Source organism: Nothobranchius furzeri, chromosome 14, assembly GCF_043380555.1.
Source record: "Nothobranchius furzeri strain GRZ-AD chromosome 14, NfurGRZ-RIMD1, whole genome shotgun sequence".
Classification (NCBI taxonomy): Eukaryota; Metazoa; Chordata; class Actinopteri; order Cyprinodontiformes; family Nothobranchiidae; genus Nothobranchius; species Nothobranchius furzeri.
This window is the reverse complement of record NC_091754.1, coordinates 19,843,092-19,869,847: the sequence shown is the minus strand read 5'-3', so window position 1 is coordinate 19,869,847 and position 26,756 is coordinate 19,843,092. Positions and strand designations below refer to the sequence as shown.

Below are 26,756 nucleotides of genomic sequence, written 5' to 3'. Positions count from 1 at the left end.
ACCTACACACCAAGTCCAGAACATGACAGATTTTATCGTTGTTCTTTAGGTTTACCTTTATCCACTGCTTACCTGCTGGTAAAGGTATTCCCAGTAATCCTGTGTCATCAGCCGAAACAAAGCAAGGAAGGCCCAACCAAAGGTGTCAAAGCTGGTGTAGCCATAGTCTGGGTTACCTCCGGCCTTAAGGCATTTATACCCCTCTGGGCAATTCCTGTAGAAAACTCTGTTAGGCTCATAGCAGATCGTAGCTTTTATTTCCTCTGCTTGGTTTTGTTAATACTGTACAGCTGCCCATAACAAGGACTGTTTCCTACTTTAAAACTAGAACTCTAGGAGATGAGGAGCAATTTAGTTACCCAGCTGAACTGCTGTGTCCACAAAGCAATGGCTTTCCAGAAACATTATAATAATTATCTGAGAATACAAGAGGGAAAAACAGTGTTAAAATTCATGTAGAGGATTGTGGAGCTCAGTAATTGTAGCATAGCAGCCCAACAGTCAATCTAAATTAAATTGATTATTTTGATGGGTACAACTTTGTAATGAATTGAATAAAGCAAATAACATCTGCTTGTCATCTCCGTGCAAGTCTTAAACAATCTTTTCTTAAACAAACACAAGTAACACATATTATTCACTCATCCAAAGATACTTCGATACTTTTCTCTCCTCGGTAAAGCCACAGAAGAAGCTACAATCACATCTAATACTCACCCGCGTCCTTGAGATAACTCTCAGTCAATAATGTCTCGTTATCGGCGTCCTTTACACACTTATTCCTTAAATTGCCCATGAACAGCTGTAATCCTACAAGTGCAAAGACGCTCAAGCAGAAAACAGTCAGGATCATTACATCAGCGAGTTTCTTTACTGACTGGAACAAGGCACCAACGATAGTCTTCAAGCCTGTAAAACAAACACAAAACAACTCATGCTGCTGTTTCTTCGTACCCATCGATTCCGCTTAACATTATTCCATCTCTTCAGTTGGATTCATATTCTATCTCTACTAATCATCTTTTGTTCTTATTTTGGCTGTTGCAGAAAGGCAGGAACTGCAGGGGAATAAAGCAGCATGTGTGTACAGCTTACCTGGGATGACTGAGATTGCCTTAAATGCTCTGAGCACTCTGAACGTCCGAAGAGCCGACAAATTGCCAACTTCTTTAGAAAACTCTGTTAAATACCTGCAGAAAAACACAAATTGTTGTGGGTTACATGCTTCTTAAGGGTGGCTACAAAACATCAGAAACCATCACTGTTTGTTGGATGTATGTAAGTTACAAAAACAATCGATAAAAATAGGCAATGAGAGATGTTATTTGTCCAAATTTGGGTGGAATGCAGGGGTGGACTGGGACCAAAATTCGGCCCTGGCATTTTTACGAATCGTCGGCCCTCTCCATTGGGAGAGCGGTGGGGGTGGGGGGTGTTGCCGCCTGCGGACTCGTCTCTAGGCCGAATGTGAGATCTAATATGGGCTGGGACTGTTAAATTACAAGCAGGGTCCGACCGCTGCGACCGGGAGCCCTGACCTTCAAGATCAGCTCATTCTCCACAGGCGGAGATCAGCAGGACATTAACTACATGCTAACTCCTACGTCATCGCTCTACTGCGCTTTTCTTGCTAAAAACACCTGGAAAAACTCTGTTAGCTTCGGGTTACCATGTAGCTAATGTTCTGCAGATCACCAGCTGTGGAGTAGTGTCGGCCCATGCTGGGCAAGCAGCCCACTTGGCTAAGCGGCCCACCGGAACACTGCCAGAATGCCAGATAGGCCAGTCCACCCCTGGTGGAATGTGTTGACTTTAAACGTCATCTTTATTCATAATACATTTGCAGTGGTCTCTGGTAAAAAGTATTGCCTTGTAAGTCATACTCTGGGGGAAAAAAAGCTCTGGTGCACCTGTTTTAGGAACTGAAAGTGAGCCAGATCAGAGTTGAGCTGAATACAGCAGGATTTGGACATCTCACCTCTGATTGGCTAACACCAGCAACTCTACCGCTGACTCTGCTTCCTTTGCAACGTTGATGTTTTATCCCCAAAAATAACACAAGCCTGAAAAAGCTCTGCCATGTGGTGGAGTAGCTAATGCTAATGATTAGCTTCTGCTAAATATAAACTAGCCAAATTATTTGAGCAGTAAATGTAGGCTTCAAGGTATAGGAACACATTTTATCAGTTACCAACAATGAAACTAATACACAACAACCACAAACTCCAGATTAATTAAATAATAAATAAAAAGATATTTCCAACATTTATCCATTGTTCCTTCTGTGTTGCACTTACGCCAGGACAATGACAAAGAAGTCCAACCAGTTCCAGGGATCTCTCAGAAACGTGAACTTCCCTACACAGAATCCTCTGGCTAGAACCTTAACTAGGAACTCACCAGTGTAGATTGCAGTAAATGTGTACCTGTTTGAAAACAAAAATTTTCTTTTTAACAAAATTAACCATACAGATATGAAAAAGTATATATTGATATGCTGGTGAACTTACTCTACATTTTTCGTCCATGCAGGAGGGTCATTTAGAGTCATGAATCCACAGTTGATGAGGATGGTGCACATGATCAACATGTTGAACCATTTACAGGCAGTTGTCAAGGAGGCAGATAATTCACTAATGGAATTAGCTTTTTATTTAATTTCATGTTTAACATTCACAAGCTTTGGGTACTTTTTAAAGGGGACGCATTATGGCATTTTTGTTCAAATTGTTCTATTGTCATTACAAAACTTGTACATTAATTTCTTTGCTTAAAATCCCTCTCACATAAAGCGAGCGCAGTAGCTTTTTTCTTGACATCTTCAGAGTCTTCCAGAGCCAATTTAGGGCTCTGTCACTTTAAGAAAACATTGGTAGCCACGCATACCCATCCTGATAGGCCGCTTTGAGGTGAGGAGTTTGGACATCCAGGAGGGGCTTGGAGTAGAGAAGCTTTTCCGGCTTCAGCAGGTGGAGTAGATCTATGTTAATGTTCCTTATTGTGACATCACAATAAGGGACTTTAAGGAAATGGCTAATTTTAGGCATATATTCGGAGTGTTTATAGAGACAGTAGAGGCCCTCATGGCAGCACAAAAAGATGCTAAGTCAGATTTGCAAGATATGTTAACATTTTATGTAGGGCTACAATGAGTCATCAAATGGTTCAAATTTGATTCAGTAAATTCCTCAAATCATTTTTTACTGATTCGATGTGTGCGCACCACTGTCTGAACATAATTTACTGGTGCACAATGTGGTAATCTAGGGGCTGTAGAGGAAATAGAGAAACCAGCAAAGACACAAACCTTTGTAAAAGGCAGAAACGGTCCAAAGTTTGGGATCAAGAGTGAATTACGAGCAGATTCGCTAATGCTAATGACACCACGCTCGATGATACCACGTTCGATCAAGGGGTTCCGAAAAAAACTAAAGAATGACCAAAAAGATACAAAACACTACAGTCATGAGCTTTCTCCTCTGCGGTTTGGGGTATATCAATTAGCGGCGCAATGCATTACAGGCTACTTTGCTGTCCCAAGTCCGCAGAAGGATGCATCAATAACCCTAAACTTAACACGATACAATGGGTGGAGCAAGAATACATCCGGGAACTTTGATCAAACTTGCCATGATGCATACTTAGAACAGTACTTGGGCCATCGACGGTGTTTCACAAAGATGTGAGTACACAAGTTCTGATAAGTATTCATTTTGAGAAACGGTCCAGCTCTGTTTTGTGTGAGTTAGTTCTATTCTACTTTTCCTGTTTGTGACATCACAGGGACCTTTTGAAACAGCTTGTTTTAAGCGCATAATTCCTAAAACCAAGCACTGACAGAAAATGGACGAACTGATTTTGTTTTTCTGTTTAGAGTGTTTATAGAAGCAGTAGAGACCAACATGGCAGCACAAAAGGATGCAAAAGGTGAGTTTTGCTTATTATGTCCCTTAACTAAAAACAGACCTAATCAATGCTTATGAACTCCGTTGCTTATTGAAAGGATATGAGTGTACCAGGATCTTGATTGATATTTTTCTTATGAGATTGAAAGGACTCAGGATCCACAAGGCAGGAGTGGCGTTGAAGCGAAAAATGTACTTACCCTTATTTACTACTATAAAAGTCTGAGAGAAAAAACAATTTAATTCATCCAGAATTATTTGGTATACTTGACTTTGGCTTTAATGCTGGGGTTTACATGAACCTACTTTCTGGTTTTTGTAGTAGGGATCTAGGTCTTCCAACAACTTAAACACCAGGCCTTCAGGAATGTCGTACATAAAAGAGAGAGGCTTGCCCGCTTCAAGGTCATGGCTTGGTTTGGGCTTGAACTCCTTGCGTTTCTTCTTTTCTTTAGGTTTCTTGGCTTTCTCCTCGGCAATCCGCTCCTCGATGGCTTTAAGGGACTCACGGGTAAAGGGACGGAAGCTGTCTGGACCTGGTGGTGTAAGGAAATCCTCCATCTTTTCATCCTGCAGCTTCAGCGATAGTAATTGGCCTCCAACTTGAGAAAAGTCTGAAAGGAACATTCCAACAAGTTAATAACATTCATTGTTTCAATGTGACATTAAATGGCATGTATCGATTCACCTCTGGCCAATACAGATAAATAACTCCAAACAGTTTAGACGGGAGATGAAAATGGTGAGAGATCACCACCCTGAGAAAAGCTAAAACGAGCCATGGAAATGGCCGTCATGAACATAAATTCCTTCGGTGGTAAAATTAGATCTAATTATCCTCTCATCTGGAAATAAAATGAAAGTTTGACATGACATTGATCAATTCCAGGTGAGATTCTTGCCCCATTCCACCATCATTCAAAATGGAAGCAGTTTTTTTTCACCCATCGGTGCCTGACACAGAGCAGACCTAGGAAAAGATCCATCCTGCTAATAGGCCTGACTGGTCAGATGTGTTACGAAGACCTATGCAGTATTAAATATGAATGCACTGCATATTGTACTGCAGATCTCCACCTCAAAGAGTTTCTGTCTGATCTGATCCTCACAAAACGCTACGGAACCACCACGTCAAAACATAAACCACAAACACACTTAAGCTTAATTAAAAATGAATAAATAAGTGCTAATTTTGCTACTGACAGTTTTAACTGGCATACAAAAATCCCAGTTGATTGTTTTTGTGATGAATAAGCAAGAATGTAAACTTCACACTATGTTTATGTGATCATTTCTTACAAGCTCGTGTTTCTAATGTTTTCTGCTCTATTTTACACTTTGAGCGAAATAGAAACTAGTGTCACATTTGTTTATGTCATAATTTGTTCTACGTATTCTTAGAAGGGATCATATGCCATCATGTCATTTATTTTTATAACCAAGCAATTACAGATTCAGCAAAACAAATTAAGGAGTTGCAGAACTTGTTAATGAAATCTAACAAATCTGATTTCTTCTTGACAGCCTGCAATGTTTGTAACTGACACGATGACGTTTACAATGAATACGACTTATTGTAGGAGCTGAGGAGAGGATCTCCATTGCTGGCTCACAGCATCCAACACATTTAAGACACATTATTTTCAATAAATCTGCTGTGGTCTTTAGTATGAATTAATGCCTTGAGTCGTTTTCTGTGGAAGAAAAGCTGTGGCTCTCAGGTTCAGTTTCAGGAAGTAGAAGATAGTTGGAGGAGTGGGGTGGAAAACAGCAGGATTTTGGGTCTAACTCGTTTATATATGTGCAAACATCTTGCCTCTGATTGGCTAACAGCAATGTGAATCACATTGCCTCACTTTATTCCTTTCTTGGGTGAAAATGCAACATTAATGTTTTATCTTCCCATATAACACAAGCCTGACGGAGGTCAGTCATGTTGTGGGGTTGCTATGGCTAACGGTTAGCTTCTACTTGCCAAGATGTGCTCTGCTCTCTCCTGGATGCAAAATCAACAAAGCCAAAGAACAATTAATGCAGAAAACACCCTAAAAGCATCTACAGGAAATGTATTTTTCAGTACATTTTTACAGTGAAAAAATAAACAGAACCAAGACCCACTTTCAGCTAATTCACCCACATTAAAAATATATTAATCAGAATTAGCAGAAAATGTCTTCTATCATGTTATTCATCACATCTGGATAGAAACAACCTATATTAGAAAATACAAATTTGGTCATGTTGTACAGTCCTATTCTTCATTACAATCCTCTGTTTTCCTGAAAGATTATTTTGTATGGTACACTGAAACCAAGGGTCAGCCAAAAAGGTAGACTATGTAATTTAATTACTTGTAAATTTTCAATGTAATTGTATTACATAAAGTCAATAAAAGATCCACTTTTAAGGTATTATGTTCTTATGTTTGTTTGACTTGTCCTCGACTATTTTAATATACAAGAGTTGCAATTTTAAAAATATTATTACATGGACATTTTAGTTGGTGACTACTAGGGACAAGAATTTTTTTAAGGATGCATGTACAGTTTCCTTCTTTTCTCCTCTTCAGCCAAAAGGAAGAGCAAATGACAAACTTTAAAAGTTGCAAAATGGGATTCGATAAAGAAAGATTAGGAATGCTCGATATTGCATTTTTTAACCGATATCCGATACAACGGTATAGTTAACTCTTAATTTCCGATACTGATATAAACCGATATTTGCTGTGTTCCACTCTCATAAAAAAAGAAAAGCTTAAACATTTTAGGTTACTAACATCACATATCTATCATGCATGCTTAAATTTTAAAAAAATTCTGATCAAAATGTAAACTACCTGAATTTAAATTAGTGATAGAGAAAGTGGCATGTTTAATCGATCTCCAGCAGCAGCTGAATCTCATTTTCTCTAAGCGTGACATTAAGATGTATCTAATAATGCATTTTTTGTCTTATTCTGTATATTGCAGTTACGATGATAAAACAATTATAAAGATCTTCAGAACAGTGTTGCCAACTGTTTTTGACTGAAAGTAGCTGAAGTTCCCCCAAAAGTTGCTAGATGTCGCCAGGTGAGGTCACGTGCTAATTTGCATATTGATGAAGTCATTACGCCACATAGGCGTTCATTTTCCCCATAGCATAACTCAGACCTTCTGCTCTCCTCATTCTCACAGCCATTTTCCTAAAAAGCACTTTTTTTACACCTCATAGTTTCTCAACTTCTCCGTTGTGTATTCTCTCCATCGTGATAATAACGGCGCACCGAGCAAAAGGGAGCGGGAGTCTCATAGTATAACCATCCCTGTGTCACTGAAGGAAATTCAGATGAGCCACAGAGCTGCGTGTGTAAACGGGACGGTAGTTGAAACTCCTGTTGACTTTATTTGCCAAATGCAGGAAAAGCCAAAGTGTCTGACGGCTGCAGAACCAGAGATCGCAGTTTGACGCCTGTGCCGTCTCTAGTAGAAGCGTGAGTCTGCAGCAGCAGCAGCAGACGTCGGCGGTCTCCAGCTCTGCAACTGTACCTTTGTCTTCGGCGAATCAGCCCGGCCGAAAATGGTTTATGATTGGTCAGTCCTCATGCACATGTGCAGATTATCGTTCTCTTTCCTTACTCCCGGAAGAACGGTTCAGAGTGCAAATGGTTTCTTTGTTGCTAATCTGTGGGGAATATCTACATGAAAGTTCTACAGAAAGTAGCAACGGGTCCTGACAAATGTCGCTAGGTTTGTTGCTAGGTGCTTTTTGGAAAAAAAGTCGTTGAGGGGGGTCAAAAAGTCGTTAGGAACAGCGACGAAGTCGCTGAGTTGGCAACACTGCTTCAGAAAAACGAGCCTTTTGAAGGTTCTTGTTTTTGTTTTAGTCGTTTGTTAGCTGTTAGCTACACATAGCTAGAGCTGTGAGGACAGCATACGTTCACTACAGATGGGAAATTTCTACTTCACAAGTTGTGTCGAATAAACTAAAATATCTCAAATGCTTTACCTCAGATCTTTCATATTTTGACATTTTGAGAGAGAGGAGATAGCTGAAGAGTTTTATATATAATATGTGTATTGTATGCAAAAGTTGGTCATTAAAAAACTGAAAACCGATACTGACATTTTACGATATTAAATTTTAATGCCAATATCGGCCAATATTAGTGGTAGTCCGATAATATCGAACATCTCTACTAAAGACGCTTAGTTTAGCGTTCCATTTAGTACATTTGATTTTAGTTGAACCATTTTGATGAATCACAGATGCGATTTAACAATTTTTGTTAAATCTTTAATAAAAGTCTTACCTTGTGTTTTCTTGTGCCAAGAATCATTTTTGAGTGTACTTAATTTCTTATGTGATGCATTGAAGTTTTTCTTTTGCTAAGTAGTGATCTTCATCTTCGATTTAAAGACTTTGACTACAAGAAAAGCTTTATGAGCCAAAAACAATCAAGTAAAAGTTCATTTCTGAGCCTCTGAGGAAAAAAAAAGAGATGGTACACTGAAACCAAGGGTCGGCCAAAAAGGTAGACTATGTAATTTAATTACTTGTAAATTTTCCATGTAATTGTATTACATAAAGTCAATAAAAGATCCACTGTTATGTGTGTGTGAATGGATGAATGATACACTGTAGTGTAAAGCTCTTTGGAGTCCTTACTCTGAGAGGCGCTATACAAGTGTGGGTCATTTATCATTTAACTAAATAAAAACCATTTACGTGCAGCTTTTATTGCAAAATACTGACATTCTCCTTATCTGCATCAGTTCAACAGATAAAAGTCTAGCTTCTTGTCCTAATGGGTTTGAAAATTTGTCAAATTAGAGCTGATAAATTATACTGTAATTACACAGCAAAAGCAAATGACAGCACTCTTTGATTAACCCTTTCAGACTTAAGACGTATTTGTTATCTTTAAAATGTTACAAAACATAATGCTTTTGTCTACAATTTGGAATTAAGTATAAGAAAACGTAAATTTAATTATTAAACAAAAAAAAAAACAACAACAATTATTTTAATTTGACAATCCTCCATGAATGTAAAATGTCATTTGCAACATCTGAAGAGGTAATCATCATTCAGTCAATCTGTCTCAATACACCCTGCTTTAGATATGAACTCCCACTTTGAAGCCTCAAATAGGCCCACTTCAAATTATCTACAACCTGTCTGCATCATGACCTCGTGCTGAACGACCTGACATAAACACATCAAGTTGTGTTGGAACAGAACACCATCAAAACTACTTTTGTTATGCATCACACTTTAAACCGCCTGATGATGGCCTTTAAGCCATAACCGACACTGGCCTTATGAGCCAAAGGGTCAAATGGAGACAGAAGCTTTGCTTTAATATTTAATGTCACATCAATCACTTTAAACTTTTGTTTCTTTGACCTCTGAATGCTCACTGGTGCTTCAGTGTGGCAAGAAATAGCTTTTGGCAGATTGTTGCCTAATGTGTCTGTGTTTTAGAAGAAACTAATGGAATCATCGGCTAAAATAATAAAAACTGTGTTTCAACAGATTTTTAAAAGCTGTAAATTCACTCTTAAATTCTGTTGTGAGCTTAGAGGCTTGAGAACTTACTGACAAAGTCAGAAGAATAACATTAGGTGTTCCATGGCATTTTAAAAGAACCAGCCAGCATAGTTCAACTGGTGCACCCTTTCCAGGAGCTAGAAGTGAGCCATATCACAGCTGAGCTTCAGACAACAGGATTTAGAGTCTTATTTCCTGATATTTGGACATCTCGCCCCTGATTGGTTAACAGCAATGAGACTCTAACACTGACTTGCAACGCTGATGTTTTATCTTCATAAATAACACAAGACTGGAGAAGTTCTGCCGTGTGGTGGAGTTGCTAATGCTAACGGTTAGCTTCTACAAGTCGAGATGCTCAACAACAGCTTTCCTTGTTGCGACTCAAGACGGGTGAGTCCATGAATGTTAAGTGACAGTGTGATGTAGATCTGTCGGGCTTTTGAAATCCTTGAGTTTCACCGTCTATTTCTATCAGAAGCTAATGCAGGATATCGGTGTAGGAGACTATTTTCATGTTCAGCCTGCATGAAAAACTCAGAGTGACTGATTATAGTCAGAAATAAGAATTTTAAAATGATTTTTTTTGTGTTCCACACCTTTAGAATAAACGAAGAGAGGTTTCAATATGCTTTAGATCTGAAAATGTTCTTATTTCAATAGAAAGAATTCACATTTTTTCCATTGGTGCATCACATTTGGAGATCAGGATGCAAATATAGGGAAAAACTTCATGGATAAAAAAAAACGTTGTCCTAAACCCTCAAATGTCTACTCAAATAGCAATATGTCTGAGTTGTCCTTTCTTAGTTGCAGAAAGAGCAGGGGTGGTGCTCAACACAAACACATAACACTTTTGACCACTGTTCATTTGCAAAGCTGCTCTCCAAGAAGAGAAAGAAAGCCTGAACAAAGATTAATAAAGCTGAATTATTGCTTTAAACAATATGTGAGGTCAAATTTTTATATTTTTTCTCAATTTTTTGCATCCAAAGTGAAAACAGTTCAATGCCTGTGGCTTCCTGTGGGACCAGCACACTCAAAACACTTAAGTGCTCCCAACTCATACATGGATCTGCCTCGTTCCATCAACAGAATCAGAACCCTGTCTGGCCCACTCAGGGCGTTGGCGTGCCATGGTGAGAGGCCGTTCTCATATAGTTCTCCGGAACCAGTTTATGCTTTTATGAACAAGCTGCTAGGCTGCACTGTTTGCTCACTCATAATGGAAACAGGACAGTAATTTCTAATTGCCAGCAATCTAATAAAGATGTGGACAGCCATGCAGGCAGGAAGTCATCTCAGATGGAGTGTGGGATAATAATTGCTGCCTTGTCCCATTATCTTTTACAGGTGACTACAGCTTGTAGTTTAGTATTTGTCAAAATGCACATAAAATCAATCACATCTTTACACACACACACACACACACACACACACACACACACACACACACACACACACACACACACACACACACAAACTCCACCTTTTATTCTAGCATGTAATAGTCTGAAATCCAATGGTCACACCTGAATGAAAAGACTAGAACACCACTGGTAGGCTTATAAATAAAAAAAGAAATACTTTTCGCTCAGTTGAACATCAGTCAATTTGCCACAAAGGCGATCCAAACGCTGTTTCCACTCACCAGCAGTTTTCCATCCTCGACACTTGTTAGGAACAGCCTAAGCCTGAGTAAAATGTTTGAAAAATTAATACTAGAAATAAAATAAAATAAAAACTAATAGATAACAAAAAGTTTAAGGTGTTTCAAATCCTTTCAAGGTGTTGGGATCTCCTTCCGGTGAAAAGCTGCCCATTTCTACAGTTTCTAAGAGGAATACACCGAAAGAGAGAGAGAGAGAGAGAAAGCGAGAGGCAACGTCCACCCTTCCTGAGCACTTGGAGTACTCTGCTGCTGCGCTTCCGGATGTTCCTGGGCACCTGATGGTTTGGTTCCAGTCAGAGAGCCTTCAGATGCTGTTGTCGGAAACAGGATGTTGCTCTGTTGGCAACTAAAAAATAACCACATCTCTGACTGTGTGTGAGGGTGGCTGTAGGCAGTAGGGCAATGTTTTTTTGTATGTTTGACATCATTAATTGCCTTCAAAGTCGCATGCGTAATAGACATCACACCAACTTAAAGTGCAATAGAGGAGTAAGTTGTCTTCATTCATAGCGACTTCTGTGTTTTTGTAGCCTTTAAAATATATTTTAGTTTCAAAGTTTCGGTAAAGAACGTGAGAGTAGTTAGGCATGCTGCCCCCTGGTGGACACAGATAAAACTAGGCAGACTAGAGAGGAAATCATTTTTATTTTGACTAAACTGTGAAAAAAAATACAAATTGAAAGGAATAAAATATCTAGCTAAAACTAGCATGAACACCAAAATGATAAAAAAAAACAACAGCGGAATATTAAAATAATCAGAAAACTAGCAATAGTAAATAGGCCAGTTGCAGTGGTAATATTTTATTTATTTATTTTTATAAATTGGCAAATCTATTTCACAGTATTGTAAACAACAAATATAATAATAATAATAATAATAATAATAATATTACAAACAATAACAAATAAAATATAAGAAGCAAAGAAAAACATGAATTATATCACATATAATGTGAATGGAGCTATTCTTGAATATATTAACAATAAAGTTAAAAAAGTAACTAAATAAAATTTGTAGCACAATAGAAAATGGCAGATACAACTTCCATATTTCTGTTCTTTTCCAAACATTGTTACATTTTTATTCAATAGTTCAAAAACATTTTACATACTAAGCAACTCTGCAAAAAAGAAAGAAATCAGTGTGAAAGTAAAAACGTTGAAAGAAATGCCTTAAAAAGATGCTAGATGTAAAACAAATTTTCAGAAGACAGATTATTGTAAAACACTACCAAATCTAAACAGTTTGTTAGCTATTAATAGTGTAAAAATAAAGGAAAAATTAGTTTTAAAGGAACAAATAAACATCTTTTTAAACATTGTTAAAACGCATATAAATGTCGAAACATGTAAATTAATAGACACATAAAACAACAATGCATTGAGACAGAACAGAAAACTGATGTGTATCATGTCATCAAATTATTTACGCACAGTGTGTTATTGTTTTGTTTTTTAAAACCGTGAGTTGAACCATTAAGGTTGGTCACATTTAGAACCAACTGATAACCTTTTACCGAGACTCACAAAAGATCCTTGTAAGGGTTCAAAGTGGAAAAACATCATGTGTTAATTTTCCATCTCCTATTCGCGACTTTTTCCATCTGTGAACAAAAGAGGCTTTTAGTAATCAGCTCCTAATCTGCTGATAAACCCTTGGAATCCTCCCCCCAAATGTTCCATCAGAAAGCCCAGACGTACTTTCGGGATCAGGTGTCAAACCTATTTCTCTGACGTTGGAGGATCATATATAAAAGTAGTATGAAACTATGTGGGCTTCAGTCACAGATCAGCACTTGTGCTGCAGATCTTCCCCGCCTGTTTGTTTCGTTTGGACCAAAAGAGGCGCTGTTGAGTTGCATTTTGAAGTTTTTTTTGCCTGAATTGAAAATATTTTCTCTCACACTTTCTCCAACTCTTGTCCCAACGCCTAAAGTTAAGAGCTTAGCCTGAGAGCATATAGAGACCAAGGATCAGACCCGAAATGGCTCAACAGGTAGGTGTGATGCTGCTCGTCTCCCTTTTTTCTAATCAATAACAAACTGAAGGACTATGGATTTATTGTTTTATTCATCTTTCTTGTAGCAGATCTGGGAAGAAGGAGGCATGTTAATAAATCCACTAAAAGCTGAAAGAGTCTCGAAAGGTTCAACCATATCTGCATGCTTTAATTTCATCAACTCCATAATAGGATCTGGAATTATTGGTAAACATTGGCGTTGAGACGCTGAGATTCACTAACTTCTGAGGTGAAATAAGTTTACTGCAACAAGGAGATGCATTTATTCAAGTCCTGCAGCTGTGTCTTATGACCAGCACCAGCTGCCCACATTTATTAACCCGTTTGTTGTGGATATAAAACAAGTATGTAATGAATACACTAAATATTTGTCTGACAAAAGCATTTTGTTTTCATTCAAGACTCTGTTTTAGTTTACATCCCTTTTTTGTGTAATGCAAAACTAATGATATTTCTGTATTTTCCTGTTTTTTTTTAAATCCACACAGTATTTCTAATTTCTAAATCATACAAATTTGAAAATTTAAGTATAATCAAATTTTAGGTATTTTTGTGTCACGTTTTCTTTATTTTACTCTTTAATTTTCACTCTCCTATTCTGCTCCTGTTGTGAATGTAGTTGCTGCAGTGTCACCAAAGTGTCCCCACTGAAGGACAATAACATTCTATTCTATTCTATTCTATTCTATTCTATTCTATTCTAAACAGGTTTACCATATGCAATGAACCAGGCAGGTCTCCCATTGGGAATTATTCTTTTGATTGCTGTTGGATTCGTCACAGGTATTGAAAATATGTTTTAGTTCTTGGAATAAAAAAATCTTTTATGAAATAGATTTTATTATTTTAATATTTCTAATATTTTTGTTTCCTAGACTACTCAATTGTTCTGCTAATCAGAGGAGGGAACCTTTCAGGGACAAGTAGTTATCAGTCTCTGGTGCAAAACACATTTGGGTTCCCTGGATTTATGATCTTATCTGCTCTGCAGTTTCTTTATCCTTTCATTGGTGAGTTGTTAAGGTCCCTGTCTAATTTTCTGTGATTTAAGTAAAAATTTCTCATGTTTCAAATTTGTACAAAAGAAAATGAAATTATTAAAAAAAATAAAAGCATTGATATCCTCATTCTTGCCCTTCAGCCATGGTCAGCTATAACATCACAGCTGGCGACACGCTGACAAAAGTGTTTTTAAGGATACCAGGAGGTAATTCATTTTAAACCTTAAAGGTACAATATGTAAGAATTCTCAGTGAAATAATCACAAAACAGTCTAATGTCTAAATCATGTTGGAAGGAAGGTTACAATGAAACAGAATTCTTTCTCAGTCGACTGGGAGGTTGTCAGTTTTTTTTTCTCCTATCAAAAAAAGCTAAAGAGGGACGTAGTCTTTGTTTACAATCTGTGAGCCAGTGGGCTTGCTGAGCCTGCGACAGCTAATGGGCTCGACACACGGGAGGCGACAAACAACTGCGATCAGCAAAATTTGTCGCAGTCGCTTTTATTACCTGACACACGTGAGGCGATCTGCGGCAGCGGCAAAGCCGTCTACGCGTTCTGTTCCATGGCGAAATTGAAACTTCCATTGTTTTGTTTGGCTGTGTCAGGTTGGAGGGAATTAAGGTTATTTAAGCGGTTCAGAGTTTAAAAAGCGGTAGATATGATGTTTCACAAGGTGCTGCTAGAGTTATGTGAAATCTTACTGCTGATTTTACTATAAAACATAATAATAATCAACTTCTCCTCCATGTTTGCTCGGAGATGTACGGAGCATCCTGTCCGCTCATTGGCGAGTGAATGAAACCTCCGTTGATTGGTCCTCGTCCGAGCGACAGCGATGAAAAGTTGAAAATATTTTAACTTTCTGGGATCGCGTCGCTGGGTCGCCTGTGCACTACACGTGCATGAGCGCGAAATTTCACACGCACGTTTTTCGTGTTTCGCTTGGTAGGAGGGAGACCCGCGATTATCGCTTTGTCGCGCATGTCTCATTGAAAATGAATGGAGGAGAGGCAATGTCGCCTCCCGTGTGTCGAGCCCATAATGCTGCTAAACTGGCGCCGGCCAGCAAAAGCTGCATGTTAGTAAAGATCCTAAGCCAGTAAACCGGAGCGACCCAGAAGTTATTTCTTGTACCCCTAAGAAACCCTAACAACCATGGTCTGTGTCTGCGTCTCACCTCATGTGTCTCCTTTTGTCCTCATTCGTCTCTAGGTGCTCCTTTTGTGTCTTCTAGCGCCCGCATGTGTCGTGTCTACATCTTCCTCATGTGTCTCCTGGTGTTCCCCATTTGCCCTCTAGGTTTCCCTCCTCAGACTTCCCTCTCCTAGGCCCTGTGCTCTCTTGGCCCCTTCCTAGCCACACCCCTGTAGTTTATTTCTGTAGTGTTTTCCTTTAGTGGCAGCTTCCCCTTAGAATATTAGTTATGGTTCATGCCTTCTGGTCTTTTGTTTTTCTCTTAGGTCATTTTCCTTTGTTACAGCCTTTCATTATTTAATGTGTTTTTTCCCACCAGTGTTTTCTTCCTCCTCCCTGAGTTAGTAATTGTGTTCACCTGGCCCCTCTCCCCACACACCTGCAATTCATCTCCCTCTCATCTTCCCAGTCTATATAAGCCCTGTCGTGTCTCTGTGTGGTTGTCGGTCCATTGTGTTCTTGTCAGCGTTATTCGTGCTCTATGTGAGCTTGTGTCATCAGGTTTTTGGTGCTGTTAGTGAGCTTTCGGTGTCCTGTGTCCCAGGACCTTTTTTCCCAGACTTTGGTGCTCTAAGTGAGCTTTTGGTGTCCTGTGCTCCAGGACTTTTGTTCCCAGACATTGGTGCTCTAAGTGAGCTTTTGGTGTCCTGAGCTCCAGGACTTTTGGATTTTGGCTCGCTGCCTTATGGATTTATTTTGTTTTCATCCTGCCAAATAAAGGATTTTTACTTTTACCAACTCCTACCTCGAGTCATCCTGGGTAATCTGCATTTTTGGGTCCTAATCTTCCCCTCAATGTGACACATAACAGCTTTTTGTTTTACTCTAATATTAGGTGAAGCAGGCTAACGGCTAACGTTAAGCTAACAATTCTAACAGTGAATTAGAAAAAGTAGTTGGCTCAAAAAATATCTAAAGCTACTTTTTCCATTTGCCCACAACTTAATATTACAGTGAAATGTATTTATCTACTTGTCAACCAACTGTGTATGACTCGTCTTCACTCGTCATCTACGATCTTCTGATGTTGATCTGTAGCTGGAAATAGCCATGAAACGCATGGAACCGTAGTGAGGAAGTCAGTTTTAGTTTGAAAATGAGCTGCAGTAACCAAATTTGACCACAGTATGTCACCCTTACTTCATTCTTACATAATGCACCTTTAAAATAGTTGTAAAAATCTATATCCTCAATTTAAAGAGATTATTAATGAATGATGTGTCGGGCTGTCTTTGCAGTTGGACCAGATCACATCCTAGCAGAACGTCACTTTGTGATCCTCTTGTCGACCTTACTGTTCACTCTGCCACTGTCACTTTATCGAAACATAGAGAAACTTGGCAAGGTAAGACATCTGATCTCTGATCTGTCAGTGTGTTACAGTGATCCTACCTGTGTAAATACATTCATGCATCACCAGGTGTCCTTCCTGTCCATGGTCCTGACTCTCAGCATCCTCGTCATTGCTGTCATCAGATCAGCCACACTCGGACCCCAAATGTAAGAATGAATACTTTGCGATTTGATGCAAAACAGAAACTGAACTGACTTTTTGTTTAGTGAGCCTACAGAGAATGCATGGTCATTTGCAAAATGGAATGCCATTCAGGCAGTTGGAGTCATGTCTTTTGGTGAGTTTTTTGCATTCAGCGGTGCAAAATCTAATAGAAATGTTTATTTTTTGCTAATCCAAACAACAAAAAACTATTCGTAGTATTTTATACTTTAATACTTTGCTCGTCTGTCTTTTTAGCTTTTATCTGCCACCACAACAGCTTTCTGATCTATAACTCACTGGAGCATCCCACGTTATCAAACTGGTCTCGGGTCACCCACATCTCCGTGGGCTCGTCTCTGGTCATCAGTGCTGCGTTTGCCGTTGCAGGCTACACAACGTTCACTGGCTACACACAAGGTACAAAGCAAAATGTGCTGAGTGCTATTCCTCAAACAGATTTCTGGGTTATAAATAAATACGCCTTATTTTTATTTTTTTTTTACTTTTCAGGAGATATATTTGAGAACTACTGCAGAGACGATAACCTGGCAACATTTGGCCGCTTCTGCTTTGGCTTCAGCATAATCACCACGTTTCCACTTGAGTGTTTTGTTACCAGAGAGGTAAATTGTACTGTTGCTTGGGCCAACCTACAAATTCAACAGCTGAGAGTTTATATGATCTGGTGAAAGTTGGTGACAGAGGTGCAGGTTGGTGCTAAGAAGGTATAATTTCTCTGTCTGCTTCTCCAGGTGGTGTCCAATGTCTTGTGCAGACGTGATCTTTCAAAAGCTGAACATGCAGCCATAACCGTGCTCATAGTTACAATGTGCACAGCAATATCTCTGGCCTATGACTGCCTGGGAAGAGTTTTGGAGCTAAATGTAAGTGATTTCAACTCAGCATGGTTGTATCTATTTGTTTTAGATCATTTAAATGTATGCTACCTCAGTGTTTGAATTTCTGTCCTCATCCAGGGGGCTCTGAGCGCCACCCCTCTGATCTTCATCCTCCCATCTGCCTGCTTCCTCAAGCTCTCCCCCGGTCATTTTTACCAAGGTGAAAACCTGATTCCCACCTTGTTGATAATAGCCGGCCTGTTTGTCATGATCACTGGTCTGACCTCAACTTTAATCAACCCTGACGACTGCTCACACGGTGTGGAGATGTTCTACTGTGCAGATGCTAACATTACCAGCACAATGACACCTGGATAAAAGAATTCATTTGATTAGATTTTTTATATTACTGGCAAACCAGTGTTCTCATCTGCTTTTGTGGACATTTATCATGCTACATTGTCGGAATACGGGTCTTTTTGTGTTGTTTTGTATGATGTAACAGTTTGAGGGAGATTCTTCCTTTATATTTAAATAAATCTGTATATTATTTGATGTTAATAACCATAAAACAGCAAAATATCACAGGGTGAAATGCTGAAGGCAACCATGAACTTGGTAGCCCACGTACCTTTGGTCTTCCTAATGCTCTTGAGGCTAATTGGAACCAAAGGTTTCCTACCAGAACATCTTATGCAGTATTTTTTGGAAAGGGGAGCCGGAGAAGCAGCATATTATTATCCACAGTTTAAGAGAGAAAAAAATCTTGAGCAATCAGGTATACTGGTGCAAGATTTAGCTGTTGACATACTTTGAGTCATGTATGAGATTAATTGCAGAAGGGGATTGGCTTGTTTTCCCCTCAGATTTGTACTTACAGCACAGGGTTTGAGTTAAACGAGTAAACAAAGAAGTGCACACAGGAAAGAGAACTTTATTGCATCAATATGAACATGTGTAAAAGCAGCATGTGTGTGTAACTGGATGCAGATGAAAAAAAACTTTTAAAATGGGCTACAATTTACAGCATTCACCATTTTTTATTCAAAGTCTTTGTTCCTTTTATATTTTTTTATGCATAAGTTTCATACTGATGAAGTTTAAGAGGAAAATCAATAAAACACCCTAAAATAAATGTGAAGTTTTTATTGAGTGAAAGCACAAAAACTCAACTTACAAATACATCTGTGTGGAAATTAAGAAAAAACTGCTTCAAAATATTTGGTTGTTTAGACTGCAACAAAGAATTAATGCATATAATTAAGACCACATGTCCACATATCATAAAGGACAATTAAAACGTATGCAAGATGCGTGTGAAAAGAGATGTTGAGCTTTTCTAGCTGTTTAAATTATTAATTTGTGGAAGATTACTTGTATTTTGCAGGATTTAAAAAGCAGAACATATTTAGGAAAATCGTTTCTTACAATAGTGGAGTTCTGTAAAAATTTACAACCCATTAAAAACTCAACACCTCGTTTTTCTCCACAAATGGAGAAAACGTTGCAGTTTCCTCTTTGACCACAAGATGTCGCTGCGGACAAACACCAGAAAGTGTTGTAAATAAAGGTGTTTTGGCGAGTTCCAACATATTTACTGTTTCATGGGTGGACTTTACTTGAGTTTGTTCTGGGATTGGTAACGAAACGGGTTCCAAGATGAAAAGAAAGAAAGTAGAAAGAAAGAAGTAAAACAACGACAACAACGTTGGGAATTCTGACTGACTGAACGTTTGAGAACCGCCCAACTTTCCCAGCTCTACGCCGCGGTGCAGAGCAGTGTGTCTGTGATGATACAGATCAAAGCTGGCACAGTTCTGTTGACAGTCCCAGGAAATGGATTTCTGATCACAAGAAGTCACCCAAAAAGAAGAATACACACCGGAATGTTTTTCGTGAAGAAGACGCATCCAACCGACACGATGTGTTCGAGTAAAATCTTTTTGTAGCGGTTTACTTTCCGTTTTCCCCCTGAAGACTGATGGAAGTTGACATCTGCTGGATTCCTGGTAAGAGCAATAATAAAACAACGGATACTCTTCATGACAGAAACGGTTAATAACACTATAAGAGAAGGGTGGCCTCGCCCACATCTGGATTTTTGCCGATTTTTGTGTCGCTTGAGGAGTTCCTGCTTGAAGTAGCTTTTGCAACTAGTGTGAAAGTGCACTCTAAAAAATGAATTGTGCTTTCTGTTTGTGCTTGACCAGTCCAAAGGATTTTGTTAAGCCAATGAGTTCAGTCATCATGGATGATCGTGGATCCCAGTCCCATCTGCGAAGCTCTGGTCTAAGGTAAGTAGGACAGCAAAAAGCTGCTATAATAACAATATTCACTTGAAGAATGACATCATTGTGACGTCTTAAGAAGTCATCTTGAAAGGCGCCAAAGCAGCGTCTATCTGAAATTACAACATCAACTTCTAATTGATCAAAAGACATGTTAGAGCTGCAGCCAGTGCCCCATGAGGTCACCGTGGTAACCACACACCTGCATCATAGTCCCTGATAGCAAACAAGATGAGGTAGACAGGAAACAATAGTTCTTTTCATCAAAACCCTAGCACATTATTCATGATTAAAGTAGCATGTTTTGATGATTCATCAGCATATTTTTTTCAAAACAGCAAGATGTAAAAATGGTCACGGGTTCTATCAGGAATGCAAACAAAATCATAAATACTCAGAATAACTTTTTCACTGTTGGAAATAATTGTCATCTAAATTATATATTTGTGCTCTTTTAGAGAGGAAATGTGTTTTATCTAAGGATGCCTGCATTCCATTTACCTTGTAAGTCAATGACTGGAACAGGGAAAATGCAGTCGGAAAAGTCAGGGTTCCAATACGGATGCTTGCTTCCCTATTATGATGTTTTGTTATTTGCAGCCTATCTTTATCTTACTTATTCCATTTCCCCCTCTACTCAACACTCAAGTTGTTATTCAGAGCTTTTGTGACTAACATATGCTTTTTTATTAGCATTGTTAATCAGAAACACATGTATTTGTAAAAAATGACAGCTACATGTAACACTGATTTTAGTTGCACCCTTGCATAACTGGATTTGGAGTAAAAAAAATAAAATCTGACTTTTTGATTGAGAAATCCGATTATGGGATGGGGGTGGGGTTCCAGTTGGATTTTCCAACTGGGAAGTTGGCATTTCCAAGTTCTGAGCACAAATGGAATGCATCATATCTCAGGGACAATGTGATTTAGCTGCAGTTGGAGACAAAATCAATATGGCACCTTTTCCATTGCATAACTTAAACTGAAGTATTTATCATATTTTGCACAGATGATAGCAACCTAAAATGATTTGGTTTTTCTTTTTTTGAGGGAGGGACCTCACATATTGTAGTTAATTTCGGTATTGTAAATGACTTGGTATACTGGAGATCAGAAAAAATATGTTTGACATTTTTTTGTGCACAAACATAATCCAACTTCTCATTAAAAAGTGCATGCTGCTGTTCTCAACACCTGGCAGCCCACAGCCAGCTGTTTTCTCAGCTGTTTGACACGTGAGAGCATAATGCCACCTTTGTCACATCGGTGCATCCACATAACCAGCTCTTGACAAACATTCCTTCCACTCATTACATCTCAGCGGAGTCACGGTTGTTGCAGATGCTTCAACCTCTGAACCCTCCTCATTTCCTGCTTACAGAGGTTTTACTGAGAAATTCCCTCGACCATGTGCAGGGGTCATGGGAACTATTTTGGAGGGTAAACATCCAGCCTTCTCTGTCACCGTGATGAGTCCATTGATTGTTGCAGAAGCCATGCAGTCAACTTGGGTTTGAAGCTGAAATTCTATCATATACACAAGCCGTCCACCAGTTAAAGAAAATTACCCCGGAGAAGGGCTCGGAGTATATGTGACTTGATGGAAATTCCCATCAGATTTTGGTCCGTGGAGTCTAAAATGAAGTCAACTGCTTGTATTCCAGCGGTTGGAACCATTAAAAGCGAAGAGTGAGTTTCCAGGGCATTTTTTTACAGTCTGTTTTGGCATTTAGTGGCAATCTGAAGAGATTTGGAGGTTTTTTTTTATTTGAGGTGAGACGGAGACTTTGAGCCCATGATGATTTCAAAGCCAGCAGTTCACAACAGCTGTGAAAAGTTTCCAATCCTGCACCGTACTTTGTCATGTCCAGTTTGTGCAAGGCTTTGGAAAATTATACTTAAATCATTGGCATTTCACATTTTCAAAAGTATTGCATAATCCAAAATTACGGACACACTTCTTGGCAGAATAGGGTGTTTTAGACAACTAAATTTTCTTGTGGTTTGTGTCAATTTCAAAGTAAACCACAATTCCATACTCTGCTGGGGTGTGTAAGGAAACATGTGTTTTCTGTCTTAATTCTGGCTTCTTTTATCTGGGGGTGACTAAACTTTCTTAACGCCTCCTTTCCCCAAATGCAGTCATATTAAAAGATTTAATGCAACGGTCCTTCACAGCCTTATCCTTAGGCCACATCCACCTGAAACTGGAACCTGCATTGCCAGAGGAAACAAGAGCGTGCTAAACACCAATCTCCATTTTCTAGGTTTGAATGTTTTTTGTTGTCCTTGACTTCAACTGGTGGTTATTTATTTATTTATTTTTGGCCCTGCAAAAAACCCAAAAACAAAAACAAAACAGCATAGCTGTTTAGCAGGATTTTGTGTTTTGGTGCTGGTATGATGATCCAGCAGGATAAACCATGCATCCCATGCTGGACCAGCATACCAGCACCAAAACACAATTTATGCTGGTAACCAAGCTATGCTGGTTTTTTCAGCAGGGGGGAGTCTGGTAGTTAGTTAAAATTTGAAGTGGTAGCAGCCGGCTGTTTCTCCTTCTCTGATATATCATTGAGCTGTGAACTTCTCACACCAGTGGTGTTCTGTTGCTAAATGTTTGAGTGCGTAATGAGAGTAGGCACGGGAAGTGCGTGGTTTGGTGAGACCAACAACCGGATGGTCCAATGATTGCGTTTGGTGTGACCCACTATTAATGGCTGATGTTTAGACAAATATGAGAGAACCACTTCATTATTATTATTATTTTTTTTTTTAAATCTCCACAATATATTTATAACTATATTATGTTAGATGGATGTTAAGAGGCATGAAAACAACGTTTTAAGCTAGCTTCTTTATTATATCTGCCATTGTAGCTTTAATTCACTTCAGGAAGTTTGAACAAGATTTCAAAGCTAATGTTTGTTTGTCACATTTTTGATCTGTTGTTAAAAACAAAAAGAGTGCATTCACTAAGCGCAGTCCTTCGAGTTGGCCGTGCTAATTCGACACACCTAAACCATGATCTCACGCGGCTGGCTTTCCTTTGGGCAGAATGTGGAATCAGTTAAGGTATTTTGAATCCCCACAGCTGTTTCCCGACACACAGGCAATCCCAGAGCACAGCTGTTCACACGAGTGAACAGATGAGAGCCGTGGCAGGACCGTCGACTCGAGCGAGAGGAGAGTTGTCAGCGCATAAAGTTGAAAGACCGTGACCGTACTTAAGATGTAGAAATCACAAGGCCCCGGAATAGAATAAAGCTCATCAGTGTTGTGTCCTCATGTCCCCCCACCCCCCCACCCCCCACCCCATCCCCCGAGGCAACAAGGCTGCCTTCGTTTGGAATAATCCATAATTTGGTCGCTGCCTTCAGGGAGTCCACTTGCATCCAGTGGGCTCATAAGAGTTTCATTGAGAAATACCCACCCACGAGATGAACTAAAGTAAGAGGAAAAACAGCGTAAAAGTTCAAGCTGCACTGAAAGAGTGTGTGTTTGGACACTGGAAAGTTTTATCTCATGGATGATTTCTCCCTCACAAGCATAAAGCAGACTGGCTCACACTCAGGGAATAATGGCTCGTCTTTGTTGCATCTCCGTAGCCAACGCGTTGGCCATAAACAGCATTTATGGATGTAGATTAATTTTATTAGGCATTCTTTTTCCATTAAAACCTACATTTTCTCTTTATTTCTGGACATTATATCGCAACAACCTCGATGTATGCGTACATCTGCTGCACAGGTCTCGATTATGCACCAGTTAAATAGACTGGAAGACTTTGGCCCCCACTTGTTTTCTGTTGTGCTCTTTTCCAGGCCATAACAGTTTGGTGCTTCCCACTCTTGGCCCACGTAACATTCACAATGACCCTCACTTGAATCAGTCCTTTGTTTGCTCTCAATGGAAAATTTTGCATATCTCCAACAAATTCAAAAGTTTACGGGAAAAAAAGGACAAATTGGTTCAATTTGCTTGACCTTTTTTTTTCAGTGCTTGTCTTGTTTAGATGTGATCTTGACAGAGAAAGGCCAGTCTTGAAATACTAACTTTGCCACCAATCTGTTTTTAAATGAAACCGACAAGGACTTTTTGCAGTATTTCTGCAATTTACCGGCTTTAATTTGGTGTTTTAGGAATCAAGTAGCACATTCAGAGAAATAAAATAAGAAACTGTAAGATGTGATGTGTTTCCCTAGATGGCACTGTCACAGTGCATGTACATTCTGGCACTGGTTCCCGTGTTGCATTTTGCATAATATCACATAGCTAAAGTGCAGACATAGTGAACCTTATCATCTCCCTACAAAGAGAGCAGTAAGCAAACGAAACACAGCATGACACAATCAGCCAGCTGGACCAGTTTCAGTGAGGACAGACTTTGTAAGTAAAAGGGAGCTACTTTATATTCTAGATACGTGTAATTGGTCATTTTGAGCTTTGTATCTCAATGTAAACAGCTTTGAAAATGACTTAAATGAACTTGTTCATTCTTATTATTTTGCAGTATTTGCTATAAGATGCATTTAGATAGTGTTATTGCATACTCAAGCATTTACCTCTGCAAGACTTACCACTTTCTTTGTTTTAGCAGTAAACCACCTTCCACAGTCACTTTGTTAACCTCAGTTCATGTGATCATCAAAAGATGGAGCATATGCTCTTGCGCCATAGACACATGCCCCACTTTAGACAATGCTGCATTGTTTCAAAAGAATTATGATTGTGAGGAAAAACTTCCTCACTCACCAAGTTGTTTTATCTAAATATTTGTCTGGCTTTCAAGAAAACAAATCCTCATATTTGGTCAAATCTCCAGAGGCCAGAGTGAATTACTGCACCTTATCTTCTCTGTGCACTTTGAGTGGGGGCTTTTCTGTGTGCTGTAACATGGGTGAGACTTCCTGAAGGCCCAAACAGCCTCTTTTGAGTTCACCCTCCTTCGATCAGTGCATAAAATGTGCACAAACTGAAACATGCATTCTGTTATTTATTTTTTTTTTTAGCAGAGTTTGATTTTTTTTGCAGTTCCATGAGTTTTCTATGGTGCAACATCTAGAGGGGAAATATTTGAGTTGCACAGAGATAAGGTGAGGGTAATGTACCGCAGCAGACCCCCAGATCAGGGACCAAAGTGTTTTAGACAAATCACAGTGAAGGATCTAACGTGTGGAAGAACACAGGGATCCAACAACATATGAGGTCTCTGCTTTAGTATTTAAAGTTAAAAGGGGGGGGGGGGGGGGGGGTGTGAATCATGACAAGTGGACACGATGAAAGCTAATGTCATTACTTGATATAATAATGTAAAATGACACCGTGTGACTTTGACTGGACTTGTGTTAGGAACTTCTGTGGGAAAAAGCGTTTTTGTTTAGCCTAAATGACACACAGGAGGTGGGAAGTTCTCACAAGGGTCCCTGTGCTTTTTTTTTTTAAATACGAGTCCCCTCCCATCCCACACTGTTTGTAACGTAATGGCCTATCCAGATCCTCTTTAAAAGTTTGTGTTTACTGTGAGGGACCTCCTACCAGATTACCAGCTGTGGCTCTGGGGCCTCATGTTTTGTCTTCTCTCTGGGACCCCTAGTCTCCACTATCGTGCCTCGGACATTTTTTTCCCCTTTTAAATTAAACACACAAAAAAGCCATTTAGACTAAACTTAGCATAAGCTCAAGGATGACTGAAGAAGACACGTTGTGGAGGTGTGGATGATGAAGTGAAGTTGTGTTAGGAAGAGATGACGAGATGCTAATAGAGGAGAGAGTTTTGAGTTTAATGTGGAGAAAACTTAAAGGTAGGGGTTGCTGTAAAGGCCGGTTGCCAAACACCAACAGCACACGAGTAGTTGGTAACAGATTGTGGTGCACCAAGCTTCCAGAGGGAGGGGATACATTCTCAGCTCTTTCATCATATTTGCAGCAGGTCGTTTATGGCTTTGAGAGTAAAGGAGGGATTCTTACCTCATAGCAGGGAGGAAACTGACTTTGGCAAGAGATTATCTGTAGGTGTAGAAAATAAGCATTTCATAAAGAAAAATGGACTTTATCTTTGCTTAAACCAGGAGATTTTTTATATTGCACAAGTTTTATTAGTTTTATTTTTTTCTGGTGTTAGCTTAAGTGCTAATCATGTCTAAGCAGCCATTTGTTTTGACATAAATGAATACATCTTTTGTACGTTCATGCCGTGTGTTTCATCCAACTGCAGCTCAGTGGCCTAGTGGTAGAGTGTCTGCCCTGAGACTGGGAGATCAGGGTTCGATTCCTGGTTGGGTCATACCAAAGACTTTGAAAAATGGGACCCAATGCCTCCCTGCTTGCCACTCAGCATTAAGGGGGTTAGCTTGGGGGGTTAAACCACCAAATGGTTCCCGAGCGCGGCTGTGTCTGCTGCTCACCGCTCCCCCAGGGGATGGGTCAAATGCGAAGAACAAATTTTGCACACACATCATTGTGTGTGACAACTAATGGGACTTTACGGTTCTTTTTTCAACACAGTAAAAGTGTTATTTTTACCTTGTTTTTACTGATGTTTCAACTACCACTGTATCAGCAGGCATGACGATGCCGTCCTCTGCCGCTCTCCTTGTTTATAACACAGTCCCATGTGTGATCCAACGTGTAGACCCCATCCTTTGCTCATGGTTGTGTGTCCACGTTTCCTTATTTCTATGGCTTCCTTAATCCATCTTTAATATATTTTAAAAAAAATTTTTATCCTTTGTATTTTTGTTGTTCAGTGTTTATGATCTGTGTTCCTTCACCATTATATGATTCTCCGTTCCTAAAAT

General features: G+C 39.2%; 3 protein-coding genes across 7 annotated transcripts in view; 2 read left to right on the top strand and 1 right to left on the bottom strand.

Annotated features, from left to right (window-relative positions):
* Nucleotides 1-11,425, bottom strand: part of scn1laa (sodium channel, voltage-gated, type I-like, alpha) — a 37,403-nt gene extending 25,978 nt beyond the window's left edge. For both annotated transcript variants that reach the window (XM_054746967.2, XM_054746968.2), the window contains exons 1-9: nt 11,089-11,425; nt 4,212-4,519; nt 4,009-4,127; nt 2,511-2,600; nt 2,298-2,426; nt 1,096-1,190; nt 718-909; nt 360-417; nt 73-214 (exon numbers count right to left, since the gene is read on the bottom strand). In XM_054746967.2, the coding sequence (XP_054602942.2) occupies nt 73-214; nt 360-417; nt 718-909; nt 1,096-1,190; nt 2,298-2,426; nt 2,511-2,600; nt 4,009-4,127; nt 4,212-4,466 (1,080 nt within the window). In that variant the 5' untranslated portion in view covers nt 4,467-4,519; nt 11,089-11,425. The remainder of the gene's footprint in view (nt 1-72; nt 215-359; nt 418-717; nt 910-1,095; nt 1,191-2,297; nt 2,427-2,510; nt 2,601-4,008; nt 4,128-4,211; nt 4,520-11,088) is intronic.
* Nucleotides 11,426-13,839: 2,414 nt separating this feature from the next.
* Nucleotides 13,840-18,796, top strand: slc38a11 (solute carrier family 38 member 11). 2 transcript variants are annotated; one of them, XM_015966562.3, is made up of 10 exons: nt 13,840-13,914; nt 14,007-14,141; nt 14,273-14,338; nt 16,567-16,673; nt 16,749-16,828; nt 16,889-16,959; nt 17,082-17,243; nt 17,337-17,449; nt 17,579-17,710; nt 17,804-18,796. In XM_015966562.3, the coding sequence occupies exons 1-10, from the start codon at nt 13,854-13,856 to the stop codon at nt 18,041-18,043; spliced, it is 1,167 nt and encodes a 388-aa protein (XP_015822048.2). In that variant the 5' UTR covers nt 13,840-13,853; the 3' UTR covers nt 18,044-18,796. The 2 variants fall into 2 exon arrangements, with proteins under 2 accessions (XP_015822048.2, XP_054602947.2); XM_054746972.2 differs by having other exon boundaries at nt 17,082-17,449.
* Nucleotides 18,797-18,957: 161 nt separating this feature from the next.
* The window catches only part of cobll1b (cordon-bleu WH2 repeat protein-like 1b), a 42,791-nt gene continuing 34,992 nt past the window's right edge, over nt 18,958-26,756 (top strand). The window contains exons 1-2 of one of the 3 annotated variants that reach the window (XM_015966560.3): nt 18,958-19,674; nt 19,876-19,959. In XM_015966560.3, coding sequence (XP_015822046.1) covers nt 19,898-19,959 — 62 coding nt within the window. In that variant the 5' untranslated portion in view covers nt 18,958-19,674; nt 19,876-19,897. Of the gene's footprint in view, nt 19,675-19,828; nt 19,960-23,289; nt 24,346-26,756 lie in introns of those variants that run through there. The other 2 variants (XM_054746970.1, XM_015966561.3) reach the window with 2 other exon arrangements.